The sequence below is a fragment of the Nymphalis io genome, chromosome 16, assembly GCF_905147045.1.
Source record: "Nymphalis io chromosome 16, ilAglIoxx1.1, whole genome shotgun sequence".
In the NCBI taxonomy this organism is placed as follows: Eukaryota; Metazoa; Arthropoda; class Insecta; order Lepidoptera; family Nymphalidae; genus Nymphalis; species Nymphalis io.
The window spans coordinates 11,576,166-11,599,151 of NC_065903.1; the positions used below are offsets into that span (position 1 = coordinate 11,576,166).

General features: G+C 32.6%; 1 protein-coding gene across 1 annotated transcript in view; it reads left to right on the forward strand.

Annotated features, from left to right (window-relative positions):
- LOC126774534 (uncharacterized) overlaps nucleotides 1-14,780 on the forward strand; it is a 203,717-nt gene extending 188,937 nt beyond the window's left edge. Inside the window, exons 13-31 of the mRNA XM_050496097.1 lie at nucleotides 112-253; nucleotides 974-1,125; nucleotides 1,531-1,643; nucleotides 2,141-2,301; nucleotides 3,353-3,619; nucleotides 3,889-4,106; nucleotides 4,455-4,638; nucleotides 5,196-5,336; nucleotides 5,547-5,784; nucleotides 6,081-6,271; nucleotides 7,537-7,674; nucleotides 8,996-9,551; nucleotides 9,632-9,869; nucleotides 9,945-10,244; nucleotides 10,314-11,450; nucleotides 11,802-11,963; nucleotides 13,229-13,285; nucleotides 13,767-13,864; nucleotides 14,352-14,780. Of these exons, the coding sequence (XP_050352054.1) occupies nucleotides 112-253; nucleotides 974-1,125; nucleotides 1,531-1,643; nucleotides 2,141-2,301; nucleotides 3,353-3,619; nucleotides 3,889-4,106; nucleotides 4,455-4,638; nucleotides 5,196-5,336; nucleotides 5,547-5,784; nucleotides 6,081-6,271; nucleotides 7,537-7,674; nucleotides 8,996-9,551; nucleotides 9,632-9,869; nucleotides 9,945-10,244; nucleotides 10,314-11,450; nucleotides 11,802-11,963; nucleotides 13,229-13,285; nucleotides 13,767-13,864; nucleotides 14,352-14,619 (4,761 nt within the window). The 3' untranslated portion in view covers nucleotides 14,620-14,780. The remainder of the gene's footprint in view (nucleotides 1-111; nucleotides 254-973; nucleotides 1,126-1,530; nucleotides 1,644-2,140; nucleotides 2,302-3,352; nucleotides 3,620-3,888; nucleotides 4,107-4,454; nucleotides 4,639-5,195; nucleotides 5,337-5,546; nucleotides 5,785-6,080; nucleotides 6,272-7,536; nucleotides 7,675-8,995; nucleotides 9,552-9,631; nucleotides 9,870-9,944; nucleotides 10,245-10,313; nucleotides 11,451-11,801; nucleotides 11,964-13,228; nucleotides 13,286-13,766; nucleotides 13,865-14,351) is intronic.
- Nucleotides 14,781-22,986: the final 8,206 nt, after the last annotated feature.

Below are 22,986 nucleotides of genomic sequence, written 5' to 3' on the forward strand. Positions count from 1 at the left end.
AAAATAAACATTTATTGTGTCTTAAATCTTTAAATAACTGAAATTATTATGATTAATTCTTGCCTTGCTTTGGATAACAGTTATAACGGGTGTTTCGAAAACTAATTGCAGTGGAAGACATCACCGGTACCGTCTCAACCCAGCGGTTTGTATTGGACGATGCATAAATGTTCAGCAACTGGGGGATATGTTTGCAAACGTCGTCTCTATTCAGAGCATATTCTAACGAACACAACTGTTGAGGGAACATCAGGTAAAATCATATTAAGAAGAAACAATTGATAACTACTCAATTTTGTTATTCAAAACACGAAATAACACGAAATCAAGCTAAAACGATTAATATATACATATAAACCACTCATCAGATGTTCTACCACAAAACAGCAGTACTTGGTATTGTTGTGTTCCGGTTTGAATGGTGAGTGAGCCAGTGTAATTACAGGCACAAGGGACATAACATCTTAGTTCCAAGGTCGGTGGCGCATTGGCGATGTCAGGAATGGTTAACATTTCTTACAATGCCAATGTCTATGGGCGTTAGTGACCACTTACCATCAGGTGGCCCATATGCTCCTCCGCCTACCTATTCTATAAAAAAATAAAAAATCAATTCACACAAGTTTTGAAAGTGTAACCATATTCTTACAAGAGATCTCTTTCAGAAACTCAAGCCAAACATTAGATTTATTAGAAGATTTGATGAAAAGACATAAATATTATATATATACATTATACATTTCATAAAACAATCTTTTATATATTACTATACAATTTACTATATGACATACTAATATTTGCACCCAATTCGATGAATTAATCATATATATCAATAGATAAATTAAGCAAAAACAGCATTTAATGTATACCACATTTTAAATATGTATTAGTAAAACTTGGCTAAGCCCTAAAATACTTATCTCGCAATTTCTTTCAACTAATATATTTTTTTGTTATCTTACTTTTTTTAAAGGAGTGCTAACCAGCCCAAATCATCCAAGTATTTATGACAACGACCTAGATTATTGGGTTCACGTCAGAGGCCCTACCAATACGCGTCTCGTGTTTGTCTTCCAGACAATCGACCTGGAGTACCAGAACGACTGCCTTTATGATTTTATTGAGGTATTGTATTATATTTGTTAGTAGCCTTAATAATTTATAAAATAAAGACGTTTAGTGTTGGTCGGTCGCGGTAGAATATTGTAAAGTGACAATACAATGGTACTTGATTCAAAGGCCTACTTTGTATTATATTTTAACACGATTTATTTAAATGCTCTTTAATGTTTTCTTCTATGTTATAAGATTTTTTTCTCATTCGGCAAATAATTTATATTCAATATATTTAAATTGTGTTATTAATTAGTAAAGCCTAAAACTATGTTTAATTTTAACAAAAAATTTAAAGCTAAAGAGAAATAAAGATGAGTTTACATTTTTATTTTTGTAGTTTTAAATTTCAAGATTTTCGTTTTGATAATTTTGACTATAACATTTTAAACTATTTAAAATTAATGATTTTCATAGTTACGAGATCGCAAAGTTCATTCAAAGTCTTCAAGGTATTGTGGTTCAGTTGGTGAAACCAGATGGGTGGCAACGACTAACGAAGCTGTACTTCATTTTCACTCTGATTACAAGTGAGAATAAACATTTTCTTATGTATTTATACAAATTATTACTAATTACTTATCATTACAATTCTGTATTTAATCTTTTAAAATTTAATCTCTTATTTATTTATTTCGAGCTCAAGTACAATTAATGATTTTTTTACGTTTAAATGAAAAAATGCAGATTAATAGTAGTTAATTCAAAATTGATGACTGTCCCAAAAATGATCGGACATAATCACATATTATATAAAACTATATACCAATAATAATCTTTAGATATTTCTAGTAAAATTAACCTGTAATATAAGTCAATTAACAATTTACGACAATAATGTCACGATATTTTACTCACTCTTCTCGTTATCATTTCATGTTTTTATAAACTTTGCAATTGAATTTTAAGTCAGCTCCACCCAAACGATTGAGCTGAAATTTTCGAGCAATTTGTTCGGATGACAAAATACCATAGTAATTGTACAAAATTTTGTTAATTGAAATTAATGGTTTTTCTTTTATTTTAGCACACCCGGTTCAGGGTTCTCGGTAAATTGGCGAGCAGTAGAATTAACAGGTTGTCCGTCCCAAACATTCACGTCCAAAGAAGGTGTCCTACGTAGTCCGAACTACCCACATTTTCTTTTACCGAATTTGGATTGTACTATTGATATTTTTGCACCGACAGGTATGTGGTTTAGTTTGCATTAAAGAAATTAAAAATATATTACATTTCAAGCAAGTTTGTTTTTTTCCGACAAGAAAGTGGTTCTGAGGTTTACTGTTTGTTTATTACAGTTCCTCTCATAACTACAAATTTCTTATTAGTATTATTTATAGTTTTATCACGAGCATATGCTATATAAGGGCATATTCATACCTTATTATATTTCTACCAACTTAATCGTATTAACTTATTATATTTCTACCAACCCGCATTGGAGCAGCGTGGTAGAATAAGCTCCAAACCTTCTCCTCAAAAAGAGGAGAGGAGGCCCTTAGCCCAGCAGTGGGACATTCACAGGCTGTTACGGTTACGGTATATGCTATATAGTATGTTGCATATATTTTTAGATAAAGTTTAATATTTCGACGTAATCGGAGAGAAAATTATCGGTCTAGGCTATTTATTATGTAACGAAAGTCAAAACTATAACAGATATACAAAAACTTTGTTTAAGAAATTTGTGGGTCACTAAAATGCCTACAATAATGCAACGATAGCTGATACCGTAAAATGTTTTAAAGATAACTCGCTTTCACTGGTGGTAGGACTTTATGTAAGTTCGTCTGGGTAGGTACCACCCACTCATCAAATATTCTACCGCAAAACAGCAGTACTTGGTATTGTTGTGTTCCAGTTTGAAGGGTGAGTGAGCCAGTGTAATTACAGGCACAAGGGGCATAATATTGTAGTTCCCAAGGTTGGTGGCGCATTGGCGATGTAAGTGATGGTTAACATTTCTTACAATGCCAATGTCTATGCGTTGGTGACCACTTACCATCAGGTGGCCCATATGCTAGTCCGCCTTCCATTTCAATAAAAAAAACTCGTCAAAAGCAACCCGAAGTTTATGAGGTCCCAAATAATAGTCAATACCAATCCTTGCATTTATGTTTAAAGTGATAGGTGATCTTTTAAAAAGAGGTTTTACCATTTCTTGTTTTAAAATCATTAATGATGAATTAAAAAATCCGTTAATATCTGAACTTTATTTGTCATTTTTAAATGCTTTCAGGAAAAAGAATATTTCTTAACATCAGCTTCTTTGATTTTGGGTATGGAATGTTCAATAATGGTGTCCCGATCAACGTGACTGAAGTTATACCTGAAGAAAATTACATAGAAGTTCAAGTAGATACGCAAAGTGCTCCTATTAGACCATTTCTGAATTCGAAGATACTAAATAATGGAATTTTCGTATCACAAGCAGAAGTCATGAGATTGAGACTGAGAACTGGTGAAAATGCCACAGGTGTAGGATTTTTTGCGCATTTCAAGACTGGTAATTTTCTTTTTTAATAATAGTATTATAAGTAACTTATTAGTTTTTTAGCACACGCAAATTATAGATTAAAAATATATTCAAATACATTTGAATATATTTATAAATATATACGCTTTAATTAACTACAAATTAATGCTTTTTATAACTTCTACCCAACTGATTGACATTTGGTCCTGGTGACACGTGTCATAAAGTAGACAACACAAAACGAAAATATTAGCAATAAATATATTTGCTAGCGATGAGAAGACAGATAATATCCCCAGAGTGGTACGTGAACGTGTCGCACGTGGTGCAGCTCCGCGCTCACACGCGCGGCGCGCTGGCGGCGCCCAACTGGCCGGGCGCGGCGCCGGCGCGCGTGGCGGTTAGCTCGCGCGTGTTGGTGCCGCACGGACACACGCTGTCCGCCTCGTTCGCGCGCACTGCCCTCGTGCCCAACCACTCACACTGGCCGTGCGGGGAGGGAAACGGATGGATTGAGGTGATGTTTGATTGTTAATTAAATATCTAAGAGCTATAACAATAAATTGATTAATAGATACAAATAAATATGACAATAAGGCCACATATTTTAATAATAGTGTCTATGCTTTTATGTGTATGCTCATATAGTAAAGTAGTTAAAAACTCTACAATTCAATCAAAAAAAAGGTCAATTTTACAACAAGTATGTAAAATTGGCCTATGAACTGTACCTTTTAATTATAAAAAGTCTATCCTTTATAATTAAATTAAAATATATTCAAAAACGTATTACCTATTTAATGTTAGCTACAAGTTAAGCTATTAAGAACAAACAATATCTTTCTAACCTAAAACACTATCGCAGGTGAAAGACAGCTACACGGACAGCAACGGCACGCAATGGACGCTCTGCGGAATTAGTAGGAGTACAAGAAAAACTGAGTCTAATGCGCCCCTCGTTATCAACTCCTATCTCCACTCACTGATCGTATCTCACCATGCCGGGGACAATGGACTGAACATGGAAGTCTCTATCATGGTCAATATAGGCTAGTATTCACATTTATATAGAAATCTCGATTGTAAAAGTTTTAAAAGTGAATTTAGTATATCAACGAAGCTTACTTTCACAACTGCAGTTTTAACTTCAAGTTCACGGTGTTTACTGTGTTACTACTAATAAAATAAGATATTTAAATATACTAACTGGTGGTAGGACTTTAGCCCATCTGGGTAGATACTACCCACTCGTCAATTAATTATTCTACCAACAATTTGAATACTTTGTATAGCTGTGTTCCAGTTCGAAGGTCCGGTCTTAAAATTCTCTTTTGGTATATTAACTATATTAATGTGCATCTGATCTCTATCCGGTCGGTTTGCCCTCACAGTCAGGCTGTGCTGCTGTTTTTGCACACATACTTCTGAACTATAATATCTTCCGTGTGGTTGGCTATTCCTTGAAGTAAGCCATCGTAGCCGAAATTCAATCAGTAGAACTTCTACTATTTGTTGATTTTTCTCTAAAATACTAAATAATCTATTATTTTTTTATTTATTAATAGTTGTAACCGACTCGATTGTTTATACTGTTAATACGTTTTAGATTCGGAGTATCACACAAAAATGCTTATTCTTCCCGACGAGACCAATTTAGAGTCATGCTATCCCAATCCCTGCTCACACGGGGGTCGATGCGCTGCTGACGATTCCAGAAATTTCTGTCAATGCTCGGGCTATTATACTGGTAAAGTCTATGTAAAGTTTACAATAAGTTAACTGGCTAGTGTTATATATATATATATATATGTTAATCTCAGACACTATATATATATAGATTAAAATGTGGCTTTATGATATTAAACAGGTTACTGCACTTACACGTTCAATAAAGGATATGCGTGTCCTTAAAATTTCATTTTTGTGTATCGTTCATGTTTTTCATTCTTTATTTTAGGGGCATTCTGCCTGCTCACAGCTTGTGAGCGATCACCATGTGTATTTGGCAACTGTTCCCTCGCAATTGGTGGCAGTGACGAAGGTTTCAGCTGTTCTTGTGCTCGAGGTTGGAAGGGCAAGCGCTGTGCGGAACGAGTACGTCCATGCTCGTCAAAACCGTGCAACAACAGAGGAGCATGCGTAGAAAGAGATGGGGCATTTCTGTGTCAATGTAATCCATCATGGAAGGGAAAGCGGTAAGGGTATTTATTTTCTACGCCGATAGTTGAATGAAACCTTATCGTTAATCTTCATTAAAGATTTAAAATATTTTACAAATAGCGAAAAAACTTAAGAGAACCAAAGTATATTGGCACAATGGTATTTTACTGGTGGTAGGGCTTTGTGCAAAGCTCGTCTGGGTAGGTACCACCTACTCATCAGATATTCTACCGCAAAACAGCAGTTCTTGATATTGTTATATTAACACGAAATATTAAATAAAATCAACTCGTAAACAATAACGCCGTGAATTCCGGTGGACATGTTCCAGGTGTGAAATTCCAAATCCAACACCGAACATCGTCGGCCTTGGCACACGAATGATGCAAGAACCTTTTTGGCTCGGTCTATTCGCGGTGTTTGTGGTCCTCGGTATGATCGGCTTGGTGTGGTGCGCCAAACGACACTTCCCAGAGAAGATAGAAAAACTCCTCGCCGAGGAAGCCGACAGATGCGCAAGACGTAAGTTGAACATAATATTTAAAAATCACATTTGGAGGACAAATCTTTAGGCTTCAATGAAACACGGAAAGAAATTAGAAAAAATATTAATAATAAAATATACGAATAGCACACTACCAATATAACAGCTTTCACAATTTTTATTAAACACAAATCTAAAACAAATTAATAATTCATAGATCCTCACCGTACATTAATGCTTCGATGTATGTTTTATCAAATTTTTCCGCATTTATGTATTTTCTAACGCACTGTCTCTCGGATGGTAAGACACCTTTTCAGTAATTTGTTTCTTATATGTCTTATTTCTTTCTATGTTATCAAGCGATATCAAAAACTGATCATTACTTTACGAAAAATAATGAAAAATTTATACGTGTAAGTAATAAGTAAAAATATAGTTTTTATTCTTTTGTAAAGTTTTTGATATTCACAATGAACACAATTATTTTAGCTTGTTTTATGATTATTTATTCTTTAATGGTTATAAGTGTCCAGATAAAATTATATTGAAATATCTCTTCAAGTATAACATATTTATAAATTATGTATAATTAATTAATAAAAATAATAATATATCAGATGCTAAATATGTCATATAGTAGGAAAATTCCCTGGATTGAGTAAAGTAAACAGCCTGTGAATGTCCCACTACTGGGCTAAGGCCTCCTCTCCGTTTTAGTAGAAAGATTGGAGCTTATTCCACCACGCTGCTCCAATGCAGGTTGCTGTAAGAGTGGAAACTGGATTTAGTGTGCTTATTTAAATCATATTAATTATATTCTTATTATAAAAACATGGTTTCAGCGAATGAGTATAATTTTGTAATGTACGAGCTATTTTATTTACTTATGTATTTTCAAGATAAAACAATTGTGTCAAGATTGGCTTTAATAAGGCTTTATTTAATGGCCGGGATATAAACAAATATATATGCCCGTATGTATGGCGAAAACTCCATTTTATGAAAATATAATGCTCGCAATGTGCTAGCTATTATTTAAATAATCACTTATTATTACGGTGGTATAATGTGTAGCTTTGATAAATATCTTACTCCTAAACAAATGAGTGTCCCTTTTCCAACCTAATTATTATTCTCTTATTAATGTGTCCATAAAATCGCTCGGTTATATATCCCGGCTTGATGTGGTGGCGCTAGCGTCGCGGGGCGGCGCGCGGGGGCTCGGGCGCGGTCCGGGGCGGTACGCCGCGGTGCCGCAGGCGGAGCCCTGCGGCGCTAGTGACTGCGCGTTTGTCCACAGCGAGGGGCGCGAGCGAGGCGCCGCACCGCACGCTGCTCACGCGGCTGGGTATCCGCAAGCCGTCCGTGTCGGGGCTCGCGCACCCGCGGGCCGCGCGCACCTTTAGTTTGGACGATCTCTTAAAGCCGCCGCCCGGACGTAAGGAGTGGAGCGCGCTCCTACCCGTGCACTCCGCGATCGGACTCATATGTTTTCGTTCTTCATTAAAAATAAAGCCATTCATTGTCGTTTGTCATATTTCTATTGCTTCATTTCTCGATCTTTGTTTTCATTCGGTTTTGAATATTTCAGTGTTGATATTTATATGTCTAAATCCTTGCTATATTTTTTTTCTACCTTTTACGTCGACATTTTTTTCTCAGGTGTACTTCATGTATCAATTTTGTTATAATTTTGCCAGGACATTTCTATTTCGTGCTACTGGTTTGTTTTACGCTTCATCAGACATTATCAAGGTTCATAGCGCTCATTCATTCAGTGTTCCTCACGTCATGTTCGCAAACATCTGTCAAGCATAGCGGAGCGCGCGGTGTAACTGAGCTAAATGTCTTGAATGTACCCTTGCTGTCTTGATACTTGGTGTGGAATGCTATCCTTTTAACGGTCTCGCTACAGACCAACGATACATAAATGTATGCACCCTTAACTATGCATTTACATCTTATAAGCAACTACTGTGTAGACGCTCCTTCCTTCGTTAGCACCTTTTTAGATCGTCCAAATTTTTCAACATATTTTTTATCGTCAATATTATACAAACTTTTTATATATATATTTTTTTTTATCTTAAAACCTATCTATTATTTTTATTAACAGTTATTGACGATAAAAAATTTGGATTTTAATATTGAATTGAATGTTGCTTTAGCATGCTCTGGACATTGTTCTGCGCTATTTAAGTTAATCATTATTGTTGAGATATTTACTTCCTAATACTCTTTATCAATCTCTAAGAATTATATGTCTAATATAGTGTATTTTAGAATCACGACGTATAACTTTGTCCTTTACGATTGTATAGGTATAATAAATATATTTAAATTTAGTAATAAATGTTCAATTGAAGTCATTCAACACTTATTCACTAATCAAACACTATAGCTATACAATCATTAGATGTTCATTTCCCTTTGTCTAAAAATTGGATTGATGAAACTATTTTACACAGTACAAATCATAACACAATTAAAATTGGCACGTTTAAATATACACTTTCTTTAATGGCACCCTAACCTAAAGAATTGGCTTCCATTAGATGCACTTACTTCTTGGTAATAATATTTTAAAGGCATGATAGTGTTTACTTGATAAAGCCTTTCAAGCTAACGTTCTTTTCAAATAAATTTTGTGAATAATCATTCTATCTTATGGTATATTATTTATCATGAACATCAGTGTCGTAGCTTTCATAGATTTTTTATTATATGAATTTATATTACATTAATAATATGTTGTACAGGGTCACCGTCACCTCGTAAGAAACGTAATAATTCAACCCCAACAAAGAAAAATGCAGCAGAAAAAAAGCAAATTTTACAACAACTCATAAGCCCAGCACCAGCTAATGATCATTCGAAGAAAATAACGATGGGGGAATTAATTCAGATGTCTGAAAAAAGAACATTAAGCACTGTAGAAAGCGCACCAGCTTTTGTAGAATATGGAATAGATAACAAAGATACGTCATTTGCTAGTGAAGCATCGTCGCCCTCTACATCCCCTTCGATGCGACAAATATCTGACCCAAAATTAGAGAAAAAAGTTACTTTTGCAAGGTTACTAAACAAAGTTTCAGCAGAAATGAGTTCTAGCTCTGACGTAGATATGGTTAATACAATTGCGATACCAATGGCGGTTATAGCAGATAGAACTATTAAAACTAAAGCTTCTAGTACGCCACCTTCGCCTGGAGTAGAAGTTAGATCACCTCACAGTACATCCAGTAATCAGGGTAGTGATTCAATGTCAAGTCTTGATTTGACGCTAGCTCAATCAGCCCTTAAGAAGTATTCCAGGTAATATAAGATAAAGAAGTTATGGATCGGCATAAATACTTATCTAAATACTTATATCATTTTTTCTTTACATTTTGTAGAACACCAAAGATTTCAAGCGCAGATTCGATATTGGCCATGTTCAGAAATTTTTCATCGTCAACAGCGATAGTTTCTCGGGCGTCATCTGGTGGTATATCCGCTTCTAGTACTCCAACGGCGTCTTCTCCTCAAGATGATACAGCGGATGCAGATGATATATCTATCGCTTCTTCACACATCCCATCACTTGCACCTGATTCACCCGTGGCAAGACCACATACTACTATAGAAATACAGGTAAATATTTGAAAAATAATGTATTCATGAAAATATTAAATAAAAATAATAACACCATATATAAAATTATTTTAGGTTGTAGATCCTCTTAGCTCACACAAGCAAACATCGTCTGGTAACTTACTCCATCCACCTTCCATCCTTCTCGAAGTGCCTAGTAGTATAAATAAATGTCTATCTCCAATACGTGAACTTCCAACTCCACTCCCTACACCTCTTCCCACTCCTTTACCAACACCTTTACCTTCGCCTCGTATGCCCCGTGCAAGAATGGAGACAGATTTGAAAAGTGATTCAACAATCACATGTATATCACAGAGTGAAGATGAATTAGATGATAAAGTTGAACGACCGACATCTGGACTAAGATTGAAGGTATAATTAAATACCCTAAAAAACTACTAGTAATGTAATATGTACATCACACATAAATTTCATTTACAGCTACGACAGCCGGCTTTGAGTACTGATACACCGACACCGTCCACCCAAGTGACTGATTCACCGAGTCCTAGCGTCACGCATAGTCAAGATTCTGAAAGGGAACTATCATCTCCTTCACCTGCTCCACCATCTCTTAGAGTTCCTGTTCTCACTATTGAACGTCCGTCTCCTGGATCACCACCACCACGAAGAACGCCCCCGCATTTAGACTTTCAACCACCTCCACTAATAACAGTCACATATAATGCAAGTGAGGAATCCGATGAACCTTTATCACCAAGGCCGCCGCCACCGACAGCAAACATGTGCTACTTAAGCCCATTTTCCATGTCAGCAAGAGGCGAAAGAGCTCCCTCTGAATCTAACTTATCATCATCCGGGTACAGCTCTATGGCAAGTCCAGGTCCTTCAAGATGTGGTTCAAGCAATCCTTTATGTCCGTCAGAAATGGAAGATCCAGGTTCAGGAGGTGGTCCCTCTTGTTTTCAATCTAGAAGAAGGGCTCTAATGAAAACGAATTCAAGTCCAGCTACATCTAATGATGGAGGAAATGAAAAGAGACGAGGTCGATCAGATTCGGAGACTTTATCTGATGATCCGTTGTTAGAATCAAACGATGAAGGGATAGGCACAGATGAAAGAGTAGATGATATACCTTCTAGTGCAAAAGAATTAGCGAATTTATCTGTTTTAAAGGAAACTTTAGAGATACCACAAGCAGCAATGTGTTCACCGAGTGGTGTTACAAAATGTACAATAGTGAAATGCATAAGTGTTGAAAGAGGTCTCGATGAAAAGGTTAGCTTAAAACCACCAATCCTCTTTTCTGATTGCAGTCGTCCATTGAGTCCTGTTAGTTCAAGAAGTGAGAGTCCTTTAAGTGATAAAACCGGTCTCGGTTTATTCTCCCCGCAGTTTTACGGCCGTCAGTTACCTTTTACAGACTCCGATGGACTTTACGATTTTCCGAGTTCAGAATGTGTGAAAGGTGGTAGTTGCAAGAACGGAAGCAGTCCTCACAGAAAAGCTGGAAGAAGAAGAGACAGAAGAACGTCAAGAACGACATCACATGAACCATCGGGCACAGCCAAATCGACTTTACCTCATATGCCGCATTCAATGCACAATTTATTAGAAGTAAGTATTATTATGTCCAAGTATGCATATTTTTGATGTTCGTGTATGTATAAATATATGTATATATAATTCACATTGTATTTATGCATTCTTTTATTTTTAATTTTACTTTCATTATTAACATCCAATCTATGGTATACTTCTCTCAAAATATTTTACTTTCATTATTAACATCCAATCTATGGTATACTTCTCAAAATTGGCGGATAAAGAATTCAGTAGGAATAAGTAACAAGTAGTAAGTAAGTAAATGTACTATCAATTATTTTAATAAATAAAGTAAATATAAAAGATTTTTATTGCTATTGTGGTGGAATATTGAATCTTCCTTTGATTTTGTTACATTTGCAGGTGCCCTGTTGCAATCGAGGTCGAAAGTCAGGGAGACGCAGATCTAGATCGCAAGCGCCAGCACTGGCTACTTCGTCGTCTTCTGAAGAGTCAATTTCCAACGCGTCTGTTGCATCTGTTGCATCAGCCAGAGAATTCAGATTACCAGATATGGACATGCAGGTTATATAAAATAAGATAACCTATCCTGACCGAAAATCAAGGTTGATCTTATTTATTTAATATTATTTATTATTTACGATTAACTCAGTTTTAAATGTCATATTGCTTATCATTGTTTGACGAAAAAACAATAAATTCTAAAGGCACTAAATATGAAATTTCATGTTCATGACAATAAAAATAATATTATAAATATTACAAATTATATTTTGGTTATCATTAAAATAGACAGATATTTATAAAGGATAAATGTCGGAAACGTTGGAAATTCATATTTATTAATTAAATAATGACACCTAAAATTCAACGTAACTAGTTATTTAATTTTAATTCAATGTTTATTTTTTTTTAAATAATCAGAGATATTAAACAAATGTTTATTTAAACGCACAATATCAGTACTATATTAATTGTTGTTTGATTAGCTTTCGCTTTTAATGTTTTATTTACAACAGGAAAGAATGTTTCGTTGTCAATTGCTTATTCAAATTTGAAGAGAAAAGAGATATTGGTAAACAACGAAACAATTTCAGTGAACTTAAAACAGTAACAAAGGTACATATACATATTTCAGCTTCCTCGTTGCCTTAATGTAATGTAACGTAATGTAAGGGTGCATTTACAGAGAGCCTGTCGGGTCGGCCGGTCAACAAAAAAGTTATTAGGTTTTCTTTCATTTAGGATTCTTCTGTTTACACAAAATTTTGTACACTATTTGCCATGCGCAGTTAAGAAGTTAGTTAGCTAGTTAAGAATGGCCGCAATCAGTCAGAAAGATATCATAACACTTTAAATCAATTCTACATTTAAATCAAATTATTTCATACATTGAAATGCTGATTAGTTTTATTCGTAATAATTTCCTATTTCAAATAAATAACCGATAATCTGATTAAGTGGAAATAAGTAGTTTAACCGCAGATTCCGTAATCAATAAAGGAATACCAACATCCAAAGTATGTTTATAGTTCATTGCTGGAGAAGCAATAAAAGTGTAAAGTACCAGGAGCGGCCCGTGGCACTTCCGCCGTGTCAGTCTCAGCCGCGGTCGACAAGCAATCCGGAAAAAACATCGGATTGCTTGTCGACCCCGTTGCCCAGGGTGCACCACGTGGAGGTGACTGACATGCACCCCAAAGTAACATCCACTGCACAATCTCGCCTCAACAAAAAATATTTTATTATTCGCTTTGCCAAGTGTATTTTTCAATGTGATGTGTTCCGCTTGTTATATTCAGTTTTCGCAACGTATAGTATATTTGCAGCCAGACACGATGAGAGTCAAGAAACCTCTGCGGCGGCAAAAATGCAGGAGCTCTGAGGTGATTCTGAGTAGACCTGTATACTGACTGTCATTGTAAAGACTATAATTATATGTATGTATAATGCATATACAAACTCGATAACAGTTTTCTCGACTTCTGTCTGACTAAACAGGTGGTCCAAGAAATAAAACTTTTACACACCATGCCTTTGAATGGGTAAAAGTTAATATGATTCTATTCAAGTCTTATATAATCACAGTCAGTATAAGATTTTAGGGGACACGTTTTATTTTTCTGATTATTTTCTTCATTTATATTATTGCTATTGCGTCTTAACGTCGCTTTTTATTATTTTTCTTCGATTTTTTTCTTATTTTTTAAATTTAAAGTAATATTAATTTTTGTGTCTGTATTAAACACGAATTTACTTTAACATTTAATAATAAATTATCAAGAAATAATTGTGTAAAATATTAAATTATTATAATTATATAATAATATGTAATTGTTCGTTAATAAAAATAGGGCTATATTACAGGACACAACATCAAAGATTTCTTCGAATCTGGACCTGACGGAAGACTCGCGGAAACCGGTCAAAGTAAGCAAGCTACGGACTATCGGCCACCAAATAAGGTTTAGTATAAACTTTCAAGTTTTTTAGCTTAATAAAAAATAACCTAATATATTTAAAAAAATAAATAAAATTATACACTACATACACTAGCAAAAATATTACTTGTTATTAAATTTCGGCCACCATATCTAATCGCAGACACGCCATCCATGGAGATATTATAGTACAACAAATATGTATGTGCGCAACAACAGGCGCACTTTATTCTCTCAATGGCCGGCAGTTTTACTCGACAGGTTTAGGATCAACGACGTTTAAATGTATTAACAGCTCTACACAAAATCTCTCATACTTTGGCACCTGTGGGATAGAATGAAATCTAGTGCACTGGGTTAATATTATGTGATTCATTTCATTCAACATGGAAATCTAAGAAAATTAATTCATACCTGTATATAAAGACAAATATGTTACATAAAAGTGATTACTTTGTACGTTAATTTCTAAATTATTTCTTCATTCAGTCAGAAATATAACACTTTCCAGGTTTCTTCGTCGTATAGAAACACATCTAAAACTGAAAGAAACCTACCCTGCGATATCAGACGACGAAGGAGACGAGTCCTCGAGTGTCACTTCACCCCTGCTTCAAGGGAGGAAGGATCTTAGTGGCATGCCCGCTCACGCAATATCCGCTCCTCTGCTGGGAGCGGCAAGGCCTAAAATAACGAGACAGCGGCGCTATGATAGGTCGCTTTTGAACGATGAAACAAGGACGTTTAGTGCTGCCCCGGGACACGATAATTCGGATTGATTTTGATGTTTCGTTGGTGAGTGAATGAATGGTTTGATGAATTTTCTGTCTCTTATTCAGACTTATAATTTATTTATTAACTGTTAATCGAGCGATAATGTACGTTAATATGTTAAAGTAATATTATCGGAAAAAACATTTACCAATAATGCTAGCGTCTAAACATGGCGACGAATTGAAAGTTATACAAGATTCTAATCTAATGTGATATAATATAAAGACGCGTAAAAGTAGATATGTTGTTATTGCGTAGAGTTAAACGTAATTTTTAATAACTTACAAACTATCATTTCACTTTCGTTACGTTTTGATGTCTTAAATTTTTCTATGTAACTTAAAATTTTTGTAAATATATTTCGAATAGCAATAATTCATTTTATAAGTCGTAAATGTTTTATTATAATTAGATATTAGAGTTTAATAGAATAAACTATCTTATGAATAAAAGTAATATTTTATTAAGTTAGCGAATCTTACTCATACTTACGAAAATAAAGTGCGTTAGGGTAAATTAGGATATTATTAGAATTTCATAAAAACTTTCTTTCTGAAATATTAAATGATATTGCTATTTGATCTTTCAATGAGTATCAGAACAATGGAAGGTAGAGGTCATGCGGGTTCTCTTCGTGTAGGTACAAAATAAAATGGAGTAAAAAGAACATCGCTTTGTCAAGAAAAATATTCATAAACTTTAAGATTTCGTTATAGGCAAGTTTTTTATATGTTAATTTACGATGTTGTCAGCTCACTATTCATTTACTGCATCTTAATGATAACTCGTATCAATCTATTTCGATATTTAACTATATTTCTTTGGATTATTTCAGTTAATTAGTAAGTAGACCTATTTCAGACCTCACTCGGATTGCCAGGTTATTATTGATATTTTTGCAATAGGCGCCTCGTATGAGAGTTCTTACCACTACCCTCCATAATTGTAGTGAGCGGTTATATTAGGTCGCTGGTGTCCGAATTGAATGAACGAGACGCCAGAGTAGATAATTTCAATGGGATCTAACCCATTGAAATTATCTGCATCCCATTGAAATTATCTATATACGTTCTCATCTGTATCCGAACATACTCAAACGCACTTTCCCTGTTATATCCTGTGTTTAGCATAAAACACCTCGCTTTAATTTGTCATTAATAATAATATATAATATACGATAATGTTTTTTTGTAAATATTTTCAAAGGTATTGCTCAAATGCATATTTTGTGAATTGTCTTTTGTGCACTATTTGCTACTTTGTAAATACATAAATTATTGTTTGTTAATTGTAAATACCAGATTCGAGAGAATTTTTTTGTTCTTTCTTTGTAAGTGTATTTGCTAAAAGACTTGTGAATCGGTAGTTTCTAAGAAAAAAAAAACAAATCGAAAGGCCCAAAAAAAATGGTATACCAAAAAGCACAATTACTATTACTCTTATATACAATATATTGTGTGAATGTAGTTAATCATATATATATCTATAATGCTAGTAGATGAATTAGACCACAATGATCTCTATGTGCAACTCATAACTATCGTCGTACATATGTCCATTATAACAATATATACAAAAATAAAATTCTAAAAAGGGCAAAAAAACATATTCCTTTATGGTTACTTTTGTGTAATTTGTTGACGCGTAATTGAGAATACAGCGTGCTACAAACGTAGGTGGCATACCAAAAAAAGCTTATGCCAGTAGCTGGCACATAGAAATATAAAGCTAAAAAATGAAATAATAGGATAGAGAACAAATAAAAACAGAAAGGAACAAGAATAAGATAACTCTGCGCAATATAACCATTCGGTTAGTTAACATGGTTAAAGATTCAGAAAGTCAATTCGGCAGCGTCTTGCCAACTACTGGCGTACATTACTTTTAGTATGAGATTTCAAGATACTCATCGCCGCCGCCTCACATCGCATGCCATGTAAGATAGTAGCTCACATGTACAAGGAGTTGGTAATTGGCATTGTGGGGGCACGTGTGTTCCTGGCTTTATTATTATTGTTTTCATCGAATACATATTGTCATAGAATAAATCGCTCTATAGAATTAAAAAAAAAATCAAAAATAATTATTAATATATACAAATTGAAAACTTGTACTTTGTAATCTTAAAATGGCATTCCAATGGAAAATGAAGTTTAAAATACTTTGCTATTTACCATATTTCATTAAATATGAAACAAGTTTTACATTTGTAAAATTATAAAATTATAAAAAAAGAAATTTAGTACTACACCCAGCAATAATAATGTGATTTAAATAGTTTAAAGACTGACGTTTGTGTGTGTATCAGTTGCATTAATGTTTCAATGTCTACATTTAATTATTCTCTGCTCTATCGTAAGTGACATTGGCAGAATGTTTTGCGCCTTAGTTGCGCAGAATGTCGCCATAACGAACGAAAGTAATAAGAAACTTAATAATTTATCGTGTAACATTTTTTATTTCTTATAAGTAAACATGAGCATAGATGTAGGTATTAATAATTATAATGCAGGTTATATTATAAGTGATAAATCTTTAATTGCTTAAACTATAAGTACCTAAATCATACGTAGCACCCATAATTATTTATCTTTAGAAAAACATGCTTGCAAACGAAAACATCTTGTTAGGTCTTAGATATTTTTTTAATTATGTTTTTAATATAAATATATATCTATGGCTTAATATCGTCTTATTAGTTTTACTATAAAAATTAAAATAATGGCCTGTTTGTGGAGACTGATTTTCTAAAACTTATTCTTAATTTTTTCTTAAAATTCTCTTGCACTATATTTCTTAGTACTATAAAATTTAAAAATAATATTAATCGTAGCATTTTTCATCTTAAACTTTCACTAAAATTACCACTCTTTTCACCTTTTCTTCGAATCCTACAAAACTATGGTTTGTTGCTTATTTTTATTCTATTTGCTAGCTATACGTACTATTGAGAATTAAAAAAAATAATACTTAAAATTGCAGCGCACCAGTACAATGCTATTCTCTTAGTAAAGCTAATCGTTGGAAAAAATAAAATTGTATAAAATCCTAATTACGATGCCCCCATAATATAAATTAATGTAAAGTATATTTAATGCCAGTGTCATTAAACAACATTGTATGTATATCGACGCCCTCTCCCAAAAATATTTTATTGGAAATTATTTTTATAATCAATTTAGCATCTGTTGAAATACCATAAATGCAAATTTTTCCTATGGTTCTTTCATTTAAAAAATCTTTATAGATTTTTTTTTCCACGGAACTATTTAACATAAAAAATAAAGCTTTACGTTATCGCGTTTCTACTTTCGTATCTGTTATTCGGTTTAGTAATATTATTCTAAAAATGTTAAGTTATTGCAGTGAATTGTGAAACAAGGAAAATGACACGTTTTACCAAAACGATAGAACAATAGCAATATTTGATTTTTAAACAATAATAGTGCTTAATACTGAACCTATTAAGTAAATAGGTACCCTATTCAATTTGTCAATTTTATCACGATAACCAAAATCAAACAATAGTTCTAATAATAATTTGAATTGTTCACTAAATTAAGATACAGTTTTTGTTAAAATGTTACAAAGATATTTTACGTAGTATTTATTTTATATAAAGTCTTTGAATATACAATTGAACGCTAAACCTGTAAACTAACAGTATACGAAAAATTGCTTTCATTTCACACATTGATGCTGTCGTAATAATGAATTTTGAGAAGATAAAATCAAAAAACACAAAATATTATATCCTGAAAAATCAGTTTTGTATATACTGGATCATTGAATGGGGGACGTCGATATGATTGTATATGAATTATTGTTAATCGATTCAACACGTTCAAATTAATTCAACGAATTAAATCGCAATGACCTTTTAATATTACGTAGATTTAGAAGTAGTATATTATTTACTACCAGTAGTTTATCCCATCATAATATCAAAAATACTATTAAAATAAAAAATCAGAAGCACCTTATGACCTTATTCTTATAAGCAATACCTTAAATTAAATAACATATTTAGATTTAAGAAGCACATACGATCACAAAATAATAACATATAAAAAGCTGTGCTGTAGCGAGATACTACGTCAAGAAAGCTAAAACTTATTTCAACACGTAATGTTTTTATTCAATATATTCGATTTTCAAGACAGGGGTCTCCAAAATTTAGCCCAAGAGCCGTTTTTACTCAACTTAACAAAGGTAAGGCTCTCTTTATACAAACCATAGACACAGACTATGTCATTGTTGTATGAACAGAAATTGCGCTCTTTAGATCTAGATGAAAATCGACATTATGTATACACATATATCGCATGCCCATGCAATGTAATTGCACATTGTAATTAGCAAATTGTGGTAATTAGCTAACTACGTGCTCAAATGCCAGGGTTGTCAATATTAGGAAAGATAAGCGTTTATCTTATAATAACGCAGTACACTGGAAATTACATTAATTATAAATTTACTAATAAACGAGTACATTTATATGAGGGATATTTTTCTGTTTCATTCCTATTTTTTCACTGTTTTTTAATTAGCGCCTCCTTTTTTGTTATGAATTATGTAAAGGACAGCTTTACCATCGGACCTTTTCAGCCATTTCTCCGTTTAAAGTAAAAGATATATTCGATTGACCTTTTTTTTTCATTGGCAGAAAATCTGATATCTATAGTAAATTATTAAGAATTAACTGTTTTATTGTCTTCTTCTTTTTTATTGGTGTTTAGCTGCTTTTTCTAAACAGCACTGGCTGGAAGTGATAAATGTTATATCTAGTTTTAAAAAAAAAAACGCACAAATACGATACTAAGCATGTTCAGCTCACTGATCCGATTCTGTGCTTGCGAACGTAATTTGAAGACCCCTGTTAAAAACTGTTAATTTTATCGGCACGAATTTATAAATTCAAATTAAAGTAATAATCAATTGTCATGTTGTAGGACCATTGAAGTAATTTAAGAATAATTCACATATTATTAAGAATAAAGTGCACCTTTTAGGTTAAGGCTCGCTGTTTATAAATATAATTATTTTCTTCATGAATCTTAATGTTTGGTTGATTTCGTGGGTTAAAAAAATAACATTATAATTATTAAAATGTATTTGATTTGTATGTAAAATTTATTGTAAAAAAATAATTAGAAAGGATTCTAAATTTAAATTTGAATTTTTATTACAAAATAAGTAGTCATTAAAAAATAGAATTTTCGTTTTCTTTTATTATTTCGTATGAATGATTGACTATTGTAAATAAATAAAAAAGTTTTACACTATACGCATATATTTATTAAGATGTATAATCACTATAATTACCACCTTATTCACAATGTAAAAACGAAGTAAATTAAATTTTGCTTGTTATTAAATCACGTTTATTATTTATCTTCCACATCCACTCTACAAAAATACCCAGCCATTCCTTTCATAACAGTTCGAAGCTTAATCTGTGACAGACTGTGTGAAATAGGCAGTACTTTTAAGGTTGGTCAAGATATAAGGCCGCAAACCCCGAGGTCTTGGGTGTAAACCCCAGGTCAGGATAAACAGTTATTGGGTTTTTCAGTCGAAAATTTTTAATAAATAAAACTAGTATTATGCTATTAATATATTACACGTTTTTATTATAAATACAATAATAAATTAATAAATGTGGACAATTTTCATCACAGTATTTTACTATGATAAGGTTATGTTATATTTCAGAATTATCATCGTTCATAATTGATGTGATTTAAATTTTCGGTACGGAAAAATATTCGCGCCGATCAATAGAAAATACAACACAAAAAGCAAAAACGAAATGTCCGTAACAATAAACCCTAAATATTTCGGATAGTAACGAGTAGCGGGTTTTATGTACGTCAATGAAAGTTTTTTTTATTTAATTATATAAATATAATTCTATAATAATTTCGATATTAACAAAAGAGACAGTAATACTGAATAGCCAATGCTAAGAAAAAAATACACAATTCAGTATTGCTTTTAAAATTAAAACACTTGACAGAAAGAAGATGGCGTATTATTTATTAAAATCATAATTAAACAATATAAAAAATATGTAAATACACGGCTAACAATATTTACCTGAACCGAAAATAAATAAGTCATAGTAAACTATTTATTGGCTTCCCCGTAGTCGGGTAATAAGGGACCTAATTATTCATCATCATAATTAGAAAAACTTTTAAAAGAGCATATTACGTCATATCAATCTTAAGAAAAAAGCGCATGAAATTTCTAGAAAAAATCGAGTCGTTTAAAAATCGAAGATAGCAAACATTACCATAAATTATTTATAGACAAAAATGTAGAAAGAACGTTATAGTTTTTTATCAAAAACATCACAGGATAAAAAAGTTCAGCATAATATATACGTCAGTCATTATTAATAACTCTTAGAAGATTGTTTTTTTTTTTACTTCACCAAGTCCCTGCCTTTGATTTTATACGACTCAATTTGTAAGTGAAACTAATATATAATCACAACACAAAGCCTTACTTCTAATCGCTATAAACAGTGCATCAAAATCGAACACTCATGACTCGAATCAATTGTTAATCTACTCCCACATATTCGCATTCAAGCGCTTCAGTTGCGCAGGTGTCACCACTTCATATATACATATGAATTACGACTACTTATCAGTTCAAGTCATTGTATTTGTTGTAAGAACAAAGATATTTACAATGATTATGCTTATATCCAAAATAATATTGGTTCTATTAAGTCATTTCCCATTCCAAATGCAAGATATTAAAATTTCAATTGAATAACCATTTTTTTAAACGTCTTTTAGACTCTGGTATGATTCATACGGATGACTTATTCCGTAAATTTAATTTGTATGTTTGTAATACTACAACATATGTCTGTCTATTTAATGTCTGTTTCAAACTCTATACTCTCTATGGTACTAAAGTATATTTTTTTATCTTTTTATTTACAGACCTTATTCTAAATATCACATATATTACGCACATGGTCTTTATATGAAATAATTATTTTTTGAAATACTATAATTTGAACATATATAAAAGATCTTAAGATCGAAATAACGTTATTTGTACAAAAGATCGTATGTACAAATTATTTATTTTAAAGGAGAGCATTGCTTTTTTTTTCTTTCTTGGTATTCTGTTGTAACAAAATATTGTATAATTCTATAGCATTTAACTTAAAAATAAAAACATTACATAGGACGTTTTCAAGTTTCAAATTGAAACTGAATTTTCACACACAACCACTAATACCGACGAATATAAACAATCACTATAATATTTTTATATTTTATTAATAAAACAGAAGATTTAACTGTTTATTATGTACTAATATTTTTATTATGCTACACCACACCTGCGCTTCAAGTTGCAAACATAATAAATTATAAACGTGTTAATATTATTATTAATCAATTAGAATAGGTAAAGGCATACACTTTTTCCTACTATGCTGACGCCACACATATTGCCACACGTACAAGCGTTACAAATTTATAATAAGGTTTAAAAGTATAAACCAATATTAAAGTCTGCTGAGGTAAATGCGTTCCTGACGTATGTTAGTTAATAATGACTAGCAGTTGTTTGCAAGCCAATTATCGTAGGTTGACATGATGATATACGGGCTTACTTATAAACGTTGCTTAACGGCTGTTTAGTTAAACACTGATCTCTCTCTTTCCGTCATTATTAATTTGACATTCGAAAGAAGAAGACACAGTATTGTTTAACTAATCGCCCGCTAAACGTTTATAAGGTAAGGCCGACAATTGTTACTGAATTCTCCGTTATTGGGCAAATAAGCATATAAGTAAACATTAAAAATATTATTATCGTTAATAATTTATTATTACCCACTTTTAAATCACGGACATGGCATGAACGCATTTTCTCAAAATCCGGACATTAGTCCAGTCAATATTTGACTTAATAACCTATCTTAAATTCGAAATATATAAGACGTATTTGTACAAAATATATATCACGTTACGCCATCTTGTAAATAAAAACAAAATGGAACTTCGCTAATTACGTCAATAGCGAGTACTATTGCATAATTCAATTAAAACAAAATATGCACTAATTGTCTGTCTTACAATTACAGCAAAGACGATTAAAAAAAACAAAAAAAAAATTTGTTCATAACCAGTAATGTTGGTAAAAAAATATTCTACACATATTACTGTACACACAAAAAAAATTACATTAAAACAATTATTATATAGACTTACTTCTTACCTCTAATAAATCTATGTTTATATCTTGTTTTACGATTCGGACGAAATGTAAACTAAGGCAATAATTCGTATGACACTTGCAGTTACGTGAATGTTTAATAAGTAAAATTGTAAGTGTAC